The sequence below is a fragment of the Drosophila albomicans genome, chromosome 2L, assembly GCF_009650485.2.
Source record: "Drosophila albomicans strain 15112-1751.03 chromosome 2L, ASM965048v2, whole genome shotgun sequence".
Lineage (NCBI taxonomy): Eukaryota > Metazoa > Arthropoda > Insecta > Diptera > Drosophilidae > Drosophila > Drosophila albomicans.
The window spans coordinates 9,424,081-9,441,783 of record NC_047628.2 but is presented as its reverse complement, the minus strand read 5'-3'; the positions used below and the strand labels follow the sequence as shown (position 1 = coordinate 9,441,783).

At 35.1% G+C, this 17,703-nt stretch overlaps 1 protein-coding gene across 5 annotated transcripts; it reads left to right on the top strand.

Moving 5' to 3' along the window:
• The first annotated feature begins 4,595 nt into the window (after positions 1-4,595).
• LOC117564495 (cyclin-dependent kinase-like 1) lies at positions 4,596-15,918 on the top strand. Of its 5 annotated transcripts, none has more exons than XM_034243310.2 (5): positions 10,720-10,939; positions 13,603-13,911; positions 14,026-14,212; positions 14,674-15,546; positions 15,612-15,918. In XM_034243310.2, exons 2-5 carry the CDS (start codon positions 13,811-13,813, stop codon positions 15,747-15,749), a joined length of 1,299 nt encoding a protein of 432 aa, XP_034099201.1. In that variant the 5' UTR covers positions 10,720-10,939; positions 13,603-13,810; the 3' UTR covers positions 15,750-15,918. The 5 variants fall into 5 exon arrangements, with proteins under 5 accessions (XP_051858109.1, XP_034099200.2, XP_034099201.1 ...); XM_052002150.1 differs by lacking the exons at positions 10,720-10,939; positions 13,603-13,911 and adding exons at positions 12,285-12,525; positions 12,631-12,671; XM_052002149.1 differs by lacking the exons at positions 10,720-10,939; positions 13,603-13,911 and adding an exon at positions 4,596-4,729.
• Positions 15,919-17,703: the final 1,785 nt, after the last annotated feature.

The window sequence follows — 17,703 nt, the reverse complement described above, 5'->3', positions numbered from 1 at the left end:
CCATCTCATTGCCACGCCTCAAAGTTGAGCATTTCTCTCGACTTTTCTATTTTACGTTTTTTACTTCGTTCGCTCAGCCCTTACAACTTTAGCTCGTTTAGCTGCGATCGTCTGAGAGCGCACCTCGAGTCGAGTACGAGTATTTAGAAATTTATTTAAAAGTTGCAGCAGCATTCGTGCAGCCTCCTTACCGCTGCTGTTGTTGTTGTTGTTGTTGTTACTGTTGTTGTGTTGTGTTTGTTGGCAGCAGCATTTTCATACGCCCAGTTACACGCATAAATTTTGTTATGGAACTTTTAGCAAGGTTGTTGTATGCACCACAAGTAGCACGAGGAGTACGCAGAGTACGCCACCTTGTGGCACCAGTGAAAGTTTTGACGCCATTTTTGTTGCTGCTGCTTTTGTTAGTGTTGCTGTTGTTGGTGCTGCGCCAAGGCTCCATTGGTTTTCTTTAGTTGCTTGCGGTGTTATTGTTGAGGTGGCACAATAAAGGCATGTAAACTTTAGTTAGATTATGTTACCTGTGCCCCGACACAAAGTCATTGATTACAAACTGAACGGCAATGTGAAGCACGTCAACAATTTATTTAATAAAATTGTGGTACTATGAAACTTTAAACTTTTGTAAAGAGTGGCAAGAGCTCTTTAATAAAATGGTAAACAAAATTAATTATCAAAAAGTGATTTCGAATCTTAATCATTAGGAGTGTATAATAGTAACCATTTATAGGATTATAATAATATAAGTAAAAGTTAAATATAACCAGAAAAATACCCATTTTTATGAAAAGGTTTAATCGAAGAATCTAAAGCAATTTCGCTATATTTTTCATACTTTCTAAAAGCCTATAAAGGGTTAATTTATAAAAAAAAAAAAATATTAACTAATTCATTAAGGATTATTTTAACATAAACCGATTGTTTTTTATATCACTTATAAAGTAGTAAACTCTAAAAATAAAAACAAGAAAATTATCCATTTCACATTTTAGCATTTTTGTTGATTATACAACTTTTAAGTGGTTTACTTTTGTGTAGAAAGAAGTTTCACTTGCCGAATAATAATGTCAAACGGAATATATTTATGGCCGCAAAGAAAGTCTGAAGAGAGAAAGCAAGCGAAAGTAAATCCATTCTTAACTCTTTATAAGCTTGTTTATGATTCAAGCTATGCAGCCGTAGAATTCCCACAATATGTTGAACTAAGTGTTTTTTTTTTTGGTCATATTCAAGTGGCAACTTTAATGCAAATGAAATGCAATGCTAGAAGCAGGATGCTGAAAATAGTTGAATGCTAAGCCACGTTTAAACTAACGTGCACTTTCCTTTTTCGCATTATCTCCATGACATTATTTTCACTTAAGCCCCAGAGCCAAATTTTCAGCACCCTCATCCAGTTGCCCCGCCGCCTGCTCAACCGATGTAACAGCAACGATGTCCCCAAGTCCCGTGGCTATAAGTTGAAGCAACGCACAATTGTGCACGCAAAAACCTTGTAAACAAATACAATAAATTGAGGGCTTGGAAAATTTAACGTAGAAATGTGCAGCAGCCAGCACAAACAGGTGTTAATCCTCCCTGGCCAAAAAACAGAGCCAGTCAATGCCGCAAAAGCATGCAGCAGCAAGGAACAGCACAAAAAGGAAAACTTTAAGCTGCTTGCACCACTGTGTGGCATGTACATTTGTATGAGTGTGTACAAGAAGTGAACGTAAAGAGATAATCATAACAGGTTAGACAGAAATTAATTCGACTAACAGATACGCTATAGACGTGGCACATCAATATTTTGTAGCTTCTTAAGCATCGAACTTCATCAAACTTCCACAATAATTAAAAAGAATGTATAATTATACTTTTGATTTCATTGTATCATTATATTAGTTTGTTTTTTTTTTTTTGTCGAGAGACAACCGCAATGCAAATAGGCTTTAACAATATTGCGATACTCGTATGGTGATTTAAAATAATATTTATGCAACAATTTATTCATATTTTATTTAATACAATTTCTGAATTGAAACTTAGGCGTAACAAATCAATAGCTTATAGCTTTTTAATAATTAAAAGGAATGTATAAATATCTGTTTGTCGAGAACACAGTAAAAATATGCTTTAAAAATTTTGCTATAAAATAACGTGAAACTAACATTTATGCAAAAATATATTGATATTTTGACTTTTTATAATAAATTTTTTTAAGGAAATTTTTGAATTTAAACTTATTAAGAGATGGTTAAAATACTCATAAATGATTCCATTCATTCATCATTCTCTCTGTTATCTAGCACGTCAGTCAGTTAATAATTCAATATTTTTTAGAATCACTTTAATTCTACTTTATTCTTCCTTACGAAACCAAAAACAATGCCGATTTAGGGTAATTAAAATTACCACAGGGTATTTAAAAATTTGTTGCTTATGTAAACAATAGTGCTCATTTGTAGCTCGAAAGGGATTGGAATACTTCAAAACACAAAGAGAGCGAGCGCAAGAGTGAGAGTGAGAGAGAGGAAGCATCCGGAATTTGCATTTGTTTTGGTTACAAGTTGTCGTCGTTTGTCAGTTGTCGTGGCAACCACTTGCCGCAATGCGAGAGCGAGATAGCAGCAGCTACTGGTATTATTATTGTCGCTGTTGTTGTCTAAGCAACTTGCAACGCTTTGCATATGCAGCTCGCCTCGCATATGCAGCTCCTATTTGGTTGCTTTAGCTCCTTTTGGCTGTCATCATTTAGTTTTAGCATACGAGCAGCTTTTAAAGGTTATCTCACATGCGCCATTTCTTGTGTGCTCCTCTTTCTCACCTATTCGAAATGGAACAAAGCATAAAGTGAAGCAAGCTTTAAATGCAAAGCCAAAGTGCAGCAGCTAAAAACAAAGAAAAAAAAACAAAAAAAAAAGCGAAGTAAACGAAAAAAAGAAAGAAACAAAAAAATAAACGGCAAATCGGCTGAGACGGAAAGTTAAATGTTGGTGTTGTTGTTCTTGTTGTTGTTTGTGTTGCAGCTCGAGCAAAGTTTTTGCATCTATTTTTTGCCTTCGCATATGGTGACACCGGCATTTCCTCTAAGTGCCTTACTACACCTTACCATATGTATGTGTGCGTGTGTGTGTGTGTGTTTGTTTATCTGTTGTTGTGTTGGTGACACGCGCTTTAGCCGGTAAAGTTGCACGTTGCCATTAGCATCAAGCATTACAGTTAACAGCCCTGTAAACGGCATTGCCAGGCTTAAAAAAAAATGCAAAGCTCGAACTTAGCAAGCAGAACTTTCGAGGATTGACGATTGTCACACATAAGCTTTTAGCGGCAAAATTCTCGAAGAGGATGGAAGATTCTTCAAGATTGAAATTAAAAATATAATGGATATAATACTATATAAATACTTTTCAATATAAAAAACAACAAATTTAATTATTACAAGAAATTTATTTTTAAATTAATGATAACTTAATTAGAACAATTAATAATATTTATAAGTAGAGTTAAATATTATTTTATTAATGGTAAAACAATCAGATATTTAAAGCTGTAGTCATATCTCATTATTATTTAATATTTAATAATGTTCCACTACTAAAATCACTTTCAAAATCAATTGCACTCCAATAAATTTAATTGCAATTGGAAGCGGATTTTAAATCAGGGCAATTATGGCATTGGCAAATGCATTGTACGACTAAATGCATAATACAAATTGAATCTATTGAGGGCGATTCCGAAATCTGTGTGAAACACGTGTGCTCTACTTCTCATTAATAAATTAGAAATATTAAATTCGACCTTGTGTGTAATACCACCTTTTTGACCTTGTTGATTTCATCTCGAACGTAGTGTAATAGCGGATATTATGACAAGTTAATTATGTCAGTTGTCTAATCTGGTTGCGACAAAACGCAATCAGACAGATGATAGCCAAAACAAATGTTATATTAATAACCCAATAAAGATGGGGATAATTGCGGCATGTGTGCGTGGGTGTCCATTTAAAGGACATTACTACAGCACAATACCCATTTCTATGACATTTGAGAGTGTGAGATGGGAACGCCACGCCTCACCTCAACTCTGTGTGTTGGTCATAAAATTATTATTATGAATATTCGAAAAATGATTTTGACTCTGGGCAACGCGAAATCAATGCATGAACTTTCTGTGAACATGTTTGGTAAATTTTTTGTTTGTTTTTAATGACAATAGATTGACAACGCAAAACACAAACATGCAGAACTACAGCTATAACAACACTATTAATAACTTAAATACAGCAACAGCAACAACTACAACCCCAAAGACAGGCTAAAACGTTGCCAATGTCAACCGACGCCGACACCCCAACAAACCCAACTCTTCTCCTCGTTTTTGTTGTTGTTGTTGTTGTGCGGCGTTTTCAATGCCGCACAAAAATTCCGGCTACGGTTATGACTCCGGCGTAATATAAACAAACTTTATTAACATTGCTCACCGAGCGGACGCATCGTTTTGCCGCGTAATTAGCTCAAAGAAAAAATCATATAAATAGTAATGGAAAAACGCGTGTGAAAGTAATAAAGAAAATATTGAAGTAATCCAAAACTTAAATACAATAAAATGGTGTACAACTAGATGCAAGTGATAGCAAAACTAAAAACATTTCAAAATATATTCAAAGCAAAAGGTCTATGGACAAATGGTTTGGAGAGAAACGTCTATGGCTGTTTGGTAACCATCTTCCACTTCTGCCCAGAAGGTAAGTTGTATTCTTATAATTAAATCAATTTCGGGTTTTTCCGAGAATTTTAAAGTACAACGCATTGCTCTGCACACATATTGAACCTGCATTGTTTCTTTGTTTTTCGGCTTGAACTTGTTGTCTAAAGCAAGTTCAAGATTGGCGCGTAGATAATTGCCAATGCGGCTTACCTGACCCTGATTTTGTTTGGCTCTAACCTTAGGGTTTTTGCCTTGTTATAAGGTTCTTTGACACTGCAGCGTTTTATTGAGGTAAAGCTATATGCATATGTATATCTATTACATCTACAGAAGAACATGACTTCAAACTGTGTGTGTTAGATGGCACAAGACATTCTTTAATAAACTGTTGATACAAATTCACTGAATTTAACGTTGCATATTAAACTTGTTATTCCATTTTTATTTATTGTAGTAATCTTACCGCAACTAGTATAATACATTTGAATTATTGTGTCAGTCGCATATTCATGCATATTAACATTCCTTTAATTTAATTCAATTCAATTTATTGATATTTTTAATAAATTATTTGTGTGCATTGTCACGAGTTTAATTTTGATAATTTTGTTTATCCACGGTTAGTATATTACAGCATATATTATATTTTCCTCATATGCACTTCAAAAGTGTGATTAATTTTTATAAAATGAAAGTACTTTTTTCTAAAAAATTTTCGCAACATGTAAAGTTTAATCTTATATCGTGATTTTATTACTTATTGTCGGGGAAGAAGTAAAAATTATCAATTATTGTGATAATCTAGGTGTTTAATCTAAATTCAAATAACTTTTTGTCAGATAGAAGTATTTCAGAATAGTACATTTTCAAATTAAGGTAATAAAATAAATGTTTGTTATATATGTATTAAATATATATTTGTTATATATGACTTTGATCAAAATGAAGAAGTTATATAATTAAGCGGAATAACCTTATTTAAAATTGTGTATTTTTGAATAAATTAAACAGCATTAAAAATAAAAAATAATAATTTGTAATAAATTATTTTTTGAGGACACATTCGAATGTCAACCGAAATGAAAGATAATTTCAATTCTCTTAAGATAAATATAATTATACAATATGACTCTGGAGCAAATAAAATATTCTCAAAACACGAAATATTTGGTATATTGGGAAACGAATTAATTAACTCATAAAACGAGATCAATGAAATGTTTAAGATCGGAATATTTATTAAATGAAATATAAATAAAAACAAAATAAATGTTTATATTTAAATTTTCGTTTCGAGTTGTGTTAATTGGAATTAAAGATTTTGTTGCTCTCAATATAAATAGAACACAAACATATTGATTTGGTCAGCCCTCTACTTACACAACGATACTGCAAAACCTTCAATTTATGTACTCTATCATTCAGTTTACGAAGTAATCCTTTAATGTGCGTCATCATTTAAGGCTACAGAGATTATCTTTGCTTACAGCGAAAAGTATCCACTAAACAGTCGCAAAAAACGAAAATAAAGCAAATATTTGGTAGACGGCAGCTAGTTCGCTCGTTAAGGAGAACGCTTCAGATGATTTCAATCAGACAATTGCAGGAAGAAAAAAACCACAAAACTAGAGAAATATTTTCCATATTTTCGCCCGCATTTTCCATTTTCCATGCAGACGCGCAAATGGCGTTGACATGTGCGCAAAAGCAGAAGCAAAAGCAAGAGCGAAATGTTCCTCCCAGCCAAAAAGGAAGAAGCATTAAAAACCGCTAAATCATCCGCTGCCGCTGCCAATAAGTATGCAATATTCCTTTTGAGCTGTTTGTCTGGCTGTCACTCGTTGCCGGTTCCCAGGTTTGGGTCTCCGGTTCCCCTATTCCGATTCCCTTTCCTTTGCTTTCTTCTCTCTTCTCTTTCCTGACAGATCCGGACGAAAGAAACCAAACAAAAAATTCTAACAAAGCGATGGTCGCATATCAATGCAATTTGATGTCTGTGTACTTTTTTGCACATATTCCTTTTGATTGAATTTCAATTTGATTGCAGTTTCAAGATAGTTTTTTCTTTATATTTTTTTGGGCCCCTTTTTCGTCGATAGTTGGTTGGTTAATAGTTTAGTTTGTTGGTTTTCATGCGGCTCATTTTGTTGTCAGAAAACAAATTGAATATATACAAAAAAAAAAAAAACAAATATACAAAAAAACATGCATCATTTTAGTATTTGGTGTGAGTCATCGGTGATGGAATTGTTTTTATTGATGGACTGCCAAACTGATGAATTAGTCCAATGGTAAATTGTATTTTTGTTGCGGTTAATTTCTATTTAATTATTGACAACATGTAATATTTCAATTAAACTGATATTCAATAATTGAAAGCAATGCTTTGTTGTTTATTACCGCAATAAATAGATTTACAATTAATATTCTTATGTTTATAAATATTTCAATTTTTTGTTAAATTTATTTAGCCAAACCAAAGCAATTATTCAAACAATGTTTGTGATATGAAATAGCAATTACTAACCTTTTTAGAGGTTTAATTTTTTATATACTAAGGCCATTAAAAAAGTTCGATTTACAATGCAAAAAAATACCAAAATTAATTGCATTGTTGATTTATTATAATAAAGTCGAACAAGCAATGTTATTAATAGAGGAATTCACTCCAGTTTTCTTTGTTAGAAAATGATTGAATCATTAATGATATTTTTTAAATTAATCAAATCACGCACCAAGAATTAAATTATACTAATTAAGTAACAATTTATCTATTCAAAATTTAACTAAATTATCAGTGTTTGTTTAAGTTTAGCATAATTTAAAAAAAGAGCACACAGCATAAATCGAAATTTGTTCGCTAGAAATTACATAGAATTAACTTGTGCCCCTCGGCGCAGTTATTTTGCCATTCCGTCAGGTCTGCACGGCATGCAAAGCAATTTAAAATCTGCTGAAGGTAGAACCTTCTATTGGCTCCATCATCACGTCTCTTCTCACCTTATGTAGTTCCCCCTCCATATCACCTCATTCTCCTGTTGCCTGCATCAGCATTGCCTGGCTTTGCTTTGGACATTCATGAGCTTCATATTGCATGTGCCGTGTTTTCCTTGAATCTTTTTGACTGCCATCACAACTCTCGCTCTCGCAGCAGGTGCAGCGACTTTTGCTGCCTGATTCATTTGCATGCGCCTCCTTCTCCTCTTTCCTCTCTCCGTTCACGTCCTCGTCGTCTTTCGCTTTCCGTTTATTCCTATGTAGCACCTGTTTACTGACCCCAAAAGTAAAAAATAATATGAAACAGAAGAAGAAAAAACATCGACGAGAAGAGAAATGGGCGACGCTGGCAACGAAACACACGAAACACATCACAGTCAAAGCGCCCAAACACCTTTGGGGATTTACGGGGGGTTAGTTGTGGGGCGTCTGAAAGTATTGCAAGTCGTGCATTAAATATGCATCATGTCCAATGCATTTTAAAGCGTTTATCGATAAAATAGATACGGGGCAAAGTGCCCGTAGTCTAAATTCTGCACTGAAGCGGTGCAAACGTGTTTGTTGGCCGCCGTGTGAAATGTTTCAGAATTATTATCTGCCGCAAGCGTTTCAAGAATCCTTTCTCTATCGCCTCATACAAAGGATCCAAGTCTGCAATGAGCCCGCTCTAGATGACAGGCATCGCAGGTAGGTCGAAGGCGAAGCCAAAGTCGAAACCAAAGTCGATGTCGACATTGAATCGAATAAACTTTCGCTGTGCCGTAATTAGCCACGTTAACTTTTTGTGGCAACACAGCAAACGGAAAGTGAAAAATGTGCAAAAGTTTACACCAAATAATCACCCAATCGCCCAATGACATTTAGTTCACTGCAACGGCCTTGGCCTTTGCCACAACTACGCATGCCATATTGTCTGCAGCCGCAGCCCGTAAGTATGCAATGCTTTCTCTTGCACCTGTGCGTGTGCGAGTGTGTGTGTGTGCGCGCTGCACATTTGGCATTAATAGCTTGTTATTTATTGCACACAACGCCCAACAAGGCCAAGTCAACACCGCAACCGCCACGATTCACCATTGGCGAAGTCAGCGTCAGCACAACTCAGCCTTAACAATCCCTAAAGTTTCCAGAAACGCCAAGTTGCCGCACTTCACTTTGCCATGTTGCCCTTTTGCACGATTAAACTGCAAAAACTTCTCGCATTCTATTTTTGCACAACATTCACCACTTGGCTTGTGCTAAAGTTCTAGTTGCGATTATTTTTAAGCCAAGAGCACTAACAAACGTGTGCTCTTTAGCTGCTGCAAAAGGTCAATTCGCTTCGGACTTGCTTGTTGTCTGGTATCAATTTTCATTAGATAGTTCTTGAAATAAATTCAATAAGGATCAAGACTTAAACACCAAAGTTGAATTATCTTTGAAATCAATATTTAACATTGAAATTAAATTCATAATACTTCTAAAGCATTTATTGATTGCATTAAATGTGGCCAGTTTAATAAGTAATATTTATTTATTTAATATGCATATTTGGTAGTGGCACATTTATTTTTAATGCTTACAATCATGAATTCATCTTGATTTGTGTAAGTTCGATTAATAAATTATAATTGAATTTAATAATCTTAAACGCTGAAATAGGTAGTTCAAAGGTCTTCAATAAATTCAATAAGTAATAAGAAAACTAGTTAAATAATATATCGTTGTAAAGTTTCTTTCAAAATCATTAATTAAATTATAACTAAATTATATTATTTGCAAAATTTAATAATTATTCTGTACAGACTCATTTATTTTCAATACAGCCAACTAAGATGCTCATGCGTTGAAATAACAGTTTTTAGTTATTTTCTATGAGATTCGCTTAACTTCTTTCAAAATTCATCATATTATGTGATGGTTGCATACATAATATTAAATATTAAATAATTAAATTAAATCGTTTTAAACTTTGCAATGGCTACTTCAAAGTTCTATGTAAAAGTGCCCGATCAATGCACAACTTTAGTTTTTTTTTTCCCCCATTTTGTTACCAAAGTCCGTTTGGCAGACTTCACACTCGAACAAGCTGCCAATTTCCGCGCATTTCAGAGCAATCAGTGCAATCAATATAGTACAATGGGGTTCGCATAGTCACTTGACCAAAAGTTGAACAGCCCCTGCCAAGTGTCGACTATTGAACCCCAGCGGAAGGCAAACAAAAATATAAAGAAAATAAAAAATAGAGCCAACAAACTGACCGAACAATGAAATGAATAACTACATGTCAGAGAAGGCCTCCACTTTAGTCTTCAAGCGGCAAAGAATGTAATTAAGAGGCATGAAAACAACTACAATTACATGAAGAATGTCGAATAATCAAAGCAAATGCCTTCGTAAACAAAAGGTTGTAAAAATAGCAGAGGCACAAAAAAAACAAACACAGAGACCCTTCGACCACTGCCACTGGATTATTATGCAAATTGAATTGCGCGAAAAGCTAGCGAGTCAACTCGAGTTGGGCAAAAACAAAAGGTCAAAAGCCGTCCATGTATTGACCAAATTGGAGCGAGCCACTAATTGCCCTCCCTCGAGGCGAGAACAGATAAAAGGTGTTGCACGTGCTTTTCATTAGAGCTTAGTATGTTTTCCCTGTCTGTCAGTCTGTTTGGTCGAGTACAACACTGCGTATGCGTGACAATGGTTCGTAATTCATTTCAAAGTTACTGCTTGCTTGGATTTCAATGCATTTTTGAGTATTTTTAATGCATATTTAATGCAACACGCAACCACAAGCGAAATGAAGCCAAACGAAACGAAACGAAATAAAACGGAAGAGCCAGTGTCCAACATGGCGTATGTGCAATGTCCGCAGATGCAATCGAGTCGAGCGGCCATTTTTGTTTTCATTTCTTTTTTTGCTTGCTTGCTTGCTTGTAAGTGCGGCTTGTTTGCGATACTGGCTTGTTGGCCATTTAGCTGGCTTACCAACTGAAGTTCTGGCCAGAACAAACTTCAGTCGTTTCCCGGCTGTTGGCGTTTCGACATCGCAATCGCCTCGTGCTCCAATTCATTCGTTGGCATCGTTGCGGGCGACGATTTTACCGTTGCCATTGTAGTGTTAGTTCGTTGTCGTCGTTGCCATTGCCGCTGTCTTTCACCATTTGTTGTTATTGCCATTAAAGTTGCAAAGGTGATAAAGCAATAAAAAATAAAATATTACAACGTTCACCATGAAAATGTTTGAGATATCCAAGTTGTTTTCGCTGCGAAGGTGAGCTAAAGACACAAATTCTCTAGATTCGTCTAGATTCTAGATTAGCATAGAGTAAAAAATTCATATCTTAAAAATTAATGTACTTGCTTAAAATGTTTTAATTTTGCTGTAACTTTGTCCTTAATTGCTTAATAGATTAAGACATTTCTGAAAACGGTTTCGTAGACATATAAAAATTATATTCATATAAAAATCATATTTTTGCAATTTATTTTTCCATCCTTTTTTATTAAAATATTTACATTTATTATTTCATTATATCCAAATAAGTAATTACACAAAAATCTAAAAAAAATACTGCTAAATATATTTCTACTTGATATATAAAGTTTCTTAATTTGTCAAAATAAATTATTAGTTTAATTTATTCATTATTCAAAGCAATAAAAATAAGATCATATTTTAATGTTGGTGCTTAAGTATTTTGCACTTCACTTATTCTTAGTGATTAATGTTTAACGAAATTGCATATATTTAATTGAATTGAAAAGAATTAAATACCGAAACACCAAAATGATTTTATAACATCAATCGTAATAAAAAATTACACAATATTATAATTATTTTCTCCCCTTTATGAATGCAAACTATCTTTAATTAAATTACATACGTTTGTCTACAGTTGAATTCATTTTTAATTGGACTTCATTAAATATTTATTTATCAATTAAGGCAGTAAAAAAGAAGAACTTTTGTCATAATTAATTCAAGTTTCAAAGCCATAATACCTGAGCATAACATGGCGTAATTGCACCACGGAATACCAATCGTTAATAACCCATAATGAATTTGATATAACAACGTTACGAGTCGTAACCCCAACACCATTCCATTCCATTTCCCATTCCCCCATTTCCCCCCCATTCGGCATGCTTATTGCACTGCTGCACCAGTTTGACTATCTTCCCCAGTTTTGTTGCGTTCTTTATTGTTGGTTTACCCTTTCTCCGAGTGAAGAAGTTCCTTTGTAGCACAGTTTAAAAGACGATGGGGTCGCACGCCTACAATTCCCGTTAACCAGAAACTACCAGGTAACCTCAAAAAAGAAAAAGAAAAGAGGAAACAGAAAAGAAAAGCCAAAAATAAGGAAAAGAAACAGCTCGCCTCAAATGTTTTCCGGTAGTCGACGTAGTCGACGCGTTGCCTAACAAAAACAAATACAACAAACCCACCTCAACTGTAGGGGTTGAGAAATGCGGGGGGTTAAGAGGGGTTGAGTTGGTTGTGGGGTCGAGGAAGCTACTACATGGAACATGAAACTTCTTGAAAAACTTCAGAGCACTGCGCATGGTTTGCTTTTGTTGTGGTTTTTGCTTTGTTAACTTTGGTCGCATTGCTATGACATTGGCTCTCGGGTCTCTCGACCAGACGACCAGACAGCAACACACTCGGGGGGGTGATACGCTGACAGAGTCGGGCTAAAAGTCCGGGAAATCAGTCGTTGGTTGTCAGTCAAACAAGCGGCTCCTGTACTGGTCGACCTTTCAAGAAATATACAAAATAAATAGAAGAGAAAAAGCAAAACCCATCATCATATTGATCGCTAAGTATTCGCCACAAAGTTCACGATTGTCTAGCGCATGGTGTGTATTAATTCTATTAGTTAAATTCCCAATACTAGATGCTCATTCTGCAGATACTCATATGTATATTAAATCATTAAAACATTTCGACATATTTCTCACTAGTGGCAAATACGTCAAATTCTAGCCAGATGGATACCTACTAGGTAAGTGCTTTCCTGCTCAGCTCGACAGCTTCGCCACAGTTCTTGTTTTCGCTATTTATATTCGTTCTTATTCGCATTGCATTTGTTCGTTTTCTCCCGTTCCATTTGGCACTTAGACCTTGTATCCGCACATGAATATTTAATTTAATTGCATTTTCCATGTTAATGTACCGCACACATGTTATGAGGTTTCCCACTCGTTTTGTGTGTTTTTTTTTTGTTTCGATTTCGATTGCGGGTCCAGAGAAACCCTCTCAAAGTTCAGTTACCTCGGCCTGACATTGAAACATTATGAACAAATGTTGCTTTTAAGCTTATCATTTATGTGAAATCAGCTAAAATATTCTCGAATTTCATATACACTCGACCAGAAAACGCCATTTTGACTGAAAAGGACACGCATTAAAGCTAAAGCTAGAAAATCGATTACAGCCTTGTTTTCACGGACCCAAGGGTCTACTTTGTGGGGTGCTGGCTAAGTTCTATTAAGTATTTTAGTAGTATCGATTTTATATGATTCTAATGAAGCTAGAGATATGCGTTATGCTATGTTAGGGAACAAAACAATTTGTGTCAGGCGGATATTGACCTCAGATGTAGATTATAATTTAGGAAAGTTTTTTATTGCCTAAAGAGGCGGAACTAAGAGTAGTTAAGTATATATTTATAAGCTAGATAGTTTTTGCTTCTATTAAGTTTACATTCTACGAAATATTATCATTATATAAATATATAATTAATTAATAATATTTTTAGTTTCGTAATAAATTTAATTTACATTTCTAAATTCTAAGCGAACATGTTCACATCTTATCATTTCATCATCATAGTATAACAAAATTTTAATTCACTGGCATTCAAATAACTCATGAAAACTTTTCCAATCTCATTTGTTTTCGTTGCAACAAAAAACCAAAAATAATAAAAAAAGAAACCCATACAAAAACTAACACAACTAATACGATTCGCAAATCAAAAATCAACTTTTGGATATCAAGCTAAATTATCAAGAACCAAAACTCAAATCTGTAAATAAATTGTCCAAGAAAAGATCACCGCTCATTCAATCGTACTACTACAACTACTGTCTGTATAATGTAGTGCACATACATATATCGTATGTGATTGTGTTCTCTCTCATGTGTTCGTGTCAATCAAATAACATCATTAACATTCTATGTGCTCAATGCAAAGCAATGCGTCGTGCAAACATCAAACGTGGTCAATGTTTGAGTCTAAGGTAAACTAATTTAACAACAACTTTCGCAAACTTCTAATTCAAACTCGAATTCAATGTTAATTGTTTGTGAATATTATTTGGAATTATGCTAACCACATTTAACAACCATTTCAGACCACAAGGTAGCAGCAAAATGGATCGGTATGAGAAGCTCAGCCGATTGGGCGAGGGATCCTACGGCGTTGTCTACAAGTGTCGAGATCGCGAGACTGGAGCCCTGGTTGCAGTGAAAAGATTCGTCGAGTCTGAAGATGATCCGGCCATACGCAAAATAGCATTGCGCGAAATAAGGCTGCTCAAGGTGAGCAAGAATATAGTTATAACCGCTACCCATGCGAATACGTATACGTAATTTTTTACAATTTTCGAAATTGTTTTAAAAGTCGTAATAAATTATTTGAATATTCGATTAAGAATTTCATCATTTATTAAATTTTTATTAATTTTTATATAATTCAATTATTTTTCTATAAATAATTTATTAATTAATTAGTATGTAATAATTAATTAATGTAATAACTTGTGTAGCAATATTTACTCAATTATGCGTCTATTTTGTGTTTCAGAATTATATTTACTTAGTTAAATCTGTATAATTTTATAAATTGGTTTACAAGCTTTAATAAATTCAAATTTTCTTTGATTAATTTGAATTTTTATTTAATTTTCTTCGTTTCTCTAATTTACTAGAATAAAACAATACACTTATAATATTGAAATTATTTATAAAAATTTCAATGATTTCTTAAATATTTCATTTAGAATCTCAAGCACCCGAATCTGGTGTCACTTCTAGAGGTCTTTCGTCGCAAGCGTCGTCTGCATCTGGTCTTCGAATTCTGTGAGCTCACAGTGCTCCACGAGCTGGAGCGTCATCCACAGGGCTGCCCGGAGCCACTCACCAAACAGATCTGCTACCAGACACTGCTGGGCGTGGCCTATTGCCACAAACAGGGCTGTCTGCATCGGGACATCAAGCCGGAGAATATACTTCTAACGGCACAGGGTCAAGTGAAGCTTTGTGACTTTGGATTCGCTCGAATGCTGAGCCCAGGCGAGAACTACACAGATTACGTGGCAACACGCTGGTATCGAGCACCAGAGCTGCTTGTAGGTGATACACAATACGGCACTCCGGTAGATGTATGGGCCATTGGTTGCCTCTTTGCGGAACTGGTGCGAGGCGAGGCGCTGTGGCCGGGACGCAGCGATGTAGATCAACTGTATTTGATACGCAAGACACTTGGCGATTTGCTGCCAAGACACATACAGATCTTTGGCCAGAACGAATACTTCAAGGGCATAACGTTGCCAGTGCCCCCCACGCTTGAGCCGCTGGAGGATAAAATGCCAGCGAAGGCATTGCAAAATCCGCTAACCATCGATGTGCTGAAGAAGTGTCTGGACAAGGATCCAGCCAAGCGTTGGTCATGTGACAAACTCATCAAGCACTCGTACTTCGATGACTACATAGCCAAACAGCGGGAGCAGGAGCACATCAATAGTCTCGAGGCAGCAACACTCCGGCAACAGCAATTGGCCTCACAGCAGTTCATGCTTGCCACAGCAGCGCAGCAGCTGCAAACTGGAGCGGCACAAGCGGCTGCTATTGCCGCAGCGCGTGATAAATCAAAGGTGAAACTCAATTCGCATTCCTCTCACAATATTATTGTTTATTAATCAGCTTTTGCCTTGCACAGACTTCAAACACCTCGTTGCCGCTGCTGCCAAGCAACCAGCATCATCATCACACCCATCAGGATTATGTGAAGCTTCAGCCACTGAACAAGAATGCAGCGATGCTGCATCGCACCGAGCATCATCTGCCCACCATTTGAAGAGGGAACTCTCTCCAAACTCGTTCGGACTGCACTCAATTCAAATTCTTTATTTCATCCGTTTGGGATTGGGTTCAATTAGATACGCGATGAATGTGAGAACAAACGTTGCAACAATTGTATTGTTAATTTCAAAAAATATATGTAAAGTGTGTATAAATAAAATACTCTTAATATTCTCTAATATTTACTGTACAACGCATTGTGTATGAAAATTAATTGACAAGACTATCTAGTAAAGCTAAAGTATTACGCATTTTAGTATCTCTGGTAAGTGTTTACTAATTTGTTTTTTTTTATTTATAATAGTGAGATATTATTGTTAGATATACTTCTGTAACCAAACAGTAAGGAGTAAAGTTTGCGGGCTTAACATTTCGGGCTGGCTCTTTTTTTCTTGAGTTGACTGAGCAGTTAATGACATCTGGACAAAATTTCATGTCATTGTCATTATCAGTAATATAATTACGCTTGTAAATCAAGAGAGCATTTTCCGATTGTTACAATGTCTGATTTAATTGAGCAGAGAAGTGGCATCAAATTTTCAACTGTGGAAGGGTTGAGGATGTTGCGGAAGGGCTTTAGTGAATCTATCATGTTGCAGAAAAATGTTTATAAGAGATACAATGAGTTCAACAAGAGAGGGAAGCTGACTTTAAGCGCTCCGGATGACCATCGACGTTAAAAGATGTCAAACACGTCAATGAAGTGAAGGAATTAGTGCTCAAAAATCATCGATTGACTATTAAAGACCTGACTGATATGATCGGAATATCAGAAGGTTTCTTTAATTTATCATTATTATTATTTCAATCATGACTAAAGTGAATAATATAAACACATTATAATATAATTATATATTATTATATCATTTACAATTTTTCAATCATTAGTTTAGTGACAATTAAACTAAAACTTAAAATTCTCTTATTTCAGAATTGATTTTTTTCATCTGCTAAGTAAGTTTTAGTTGTCAGTTTCATTACTTAAAATTTGTTTCTGTATTATACAGCTTTGACCTAATATTATAGAATTATAAATTTAAAGCTTTTCACTCCCTCATTTTTAACTATTTCAAATATCAAAATTCATTGAAATCATACATATGTATGATGTATGTATTCAAATTAATATGATTTTAATTATATGGTTGCCAATCATTGTCTAATTACATTTCATGCCTGCATTTGTTCAACCATTTCATATGTTGCCAATCAACTTTCCTGACAATTTAACTAGAATTGAATGCCTTTAAAAGTAATTTCAATTCTTCCAGAACAATAAATCTAATGTCATCGCACCTTAAATGAAATGTAAGCTGAAGTAATAACTTGAAATTTATATGCGATGACTTTAAACTTGTTAAATCTATTCGAAGTATGCACACACACGCACATTGAATTAAAATTCAGACTTGAACTTAATAAACTCCTCCTACACCTACGCCTCCGACACTTGCATGCATACACAGTATTTTTGGGCCATCCACTTCACACTACTGTCAGGTGTCTTACACTTGACTTCAGCGTGCCCAAGTAGAATATACACACAGAACATACGAGTACTATATCCGAACATCTCCATTGCCATCCACTTGTTGGCTCAAAGAGTGTGCGTCACAGTTCGCCACTTGCCAACGCCGACGACGTCGATGTTGCCAAGGCTCGACTCGTTTTTTGGCAACCTAATCCGCTGCTAAGCACCCGACAGATAATCAACGACACGTAGAGCTCTTACGTGTATCCTATCTATGTCCAACAACAAGAACAACAATAAACAAGAAAGAAAAAGTAAACGCTTACAAACTGACGATGCTATGCACTAATGCTTTTTGATTGCAGTGATTACGTTATACGATATGGTTATTGAATTCGTCTAGTGCTGCAAAGTGTCTTAATAACTATAAATAAATAAAATGGCAATGCATTTAATTATTTCATTAAGAAGTCAATTC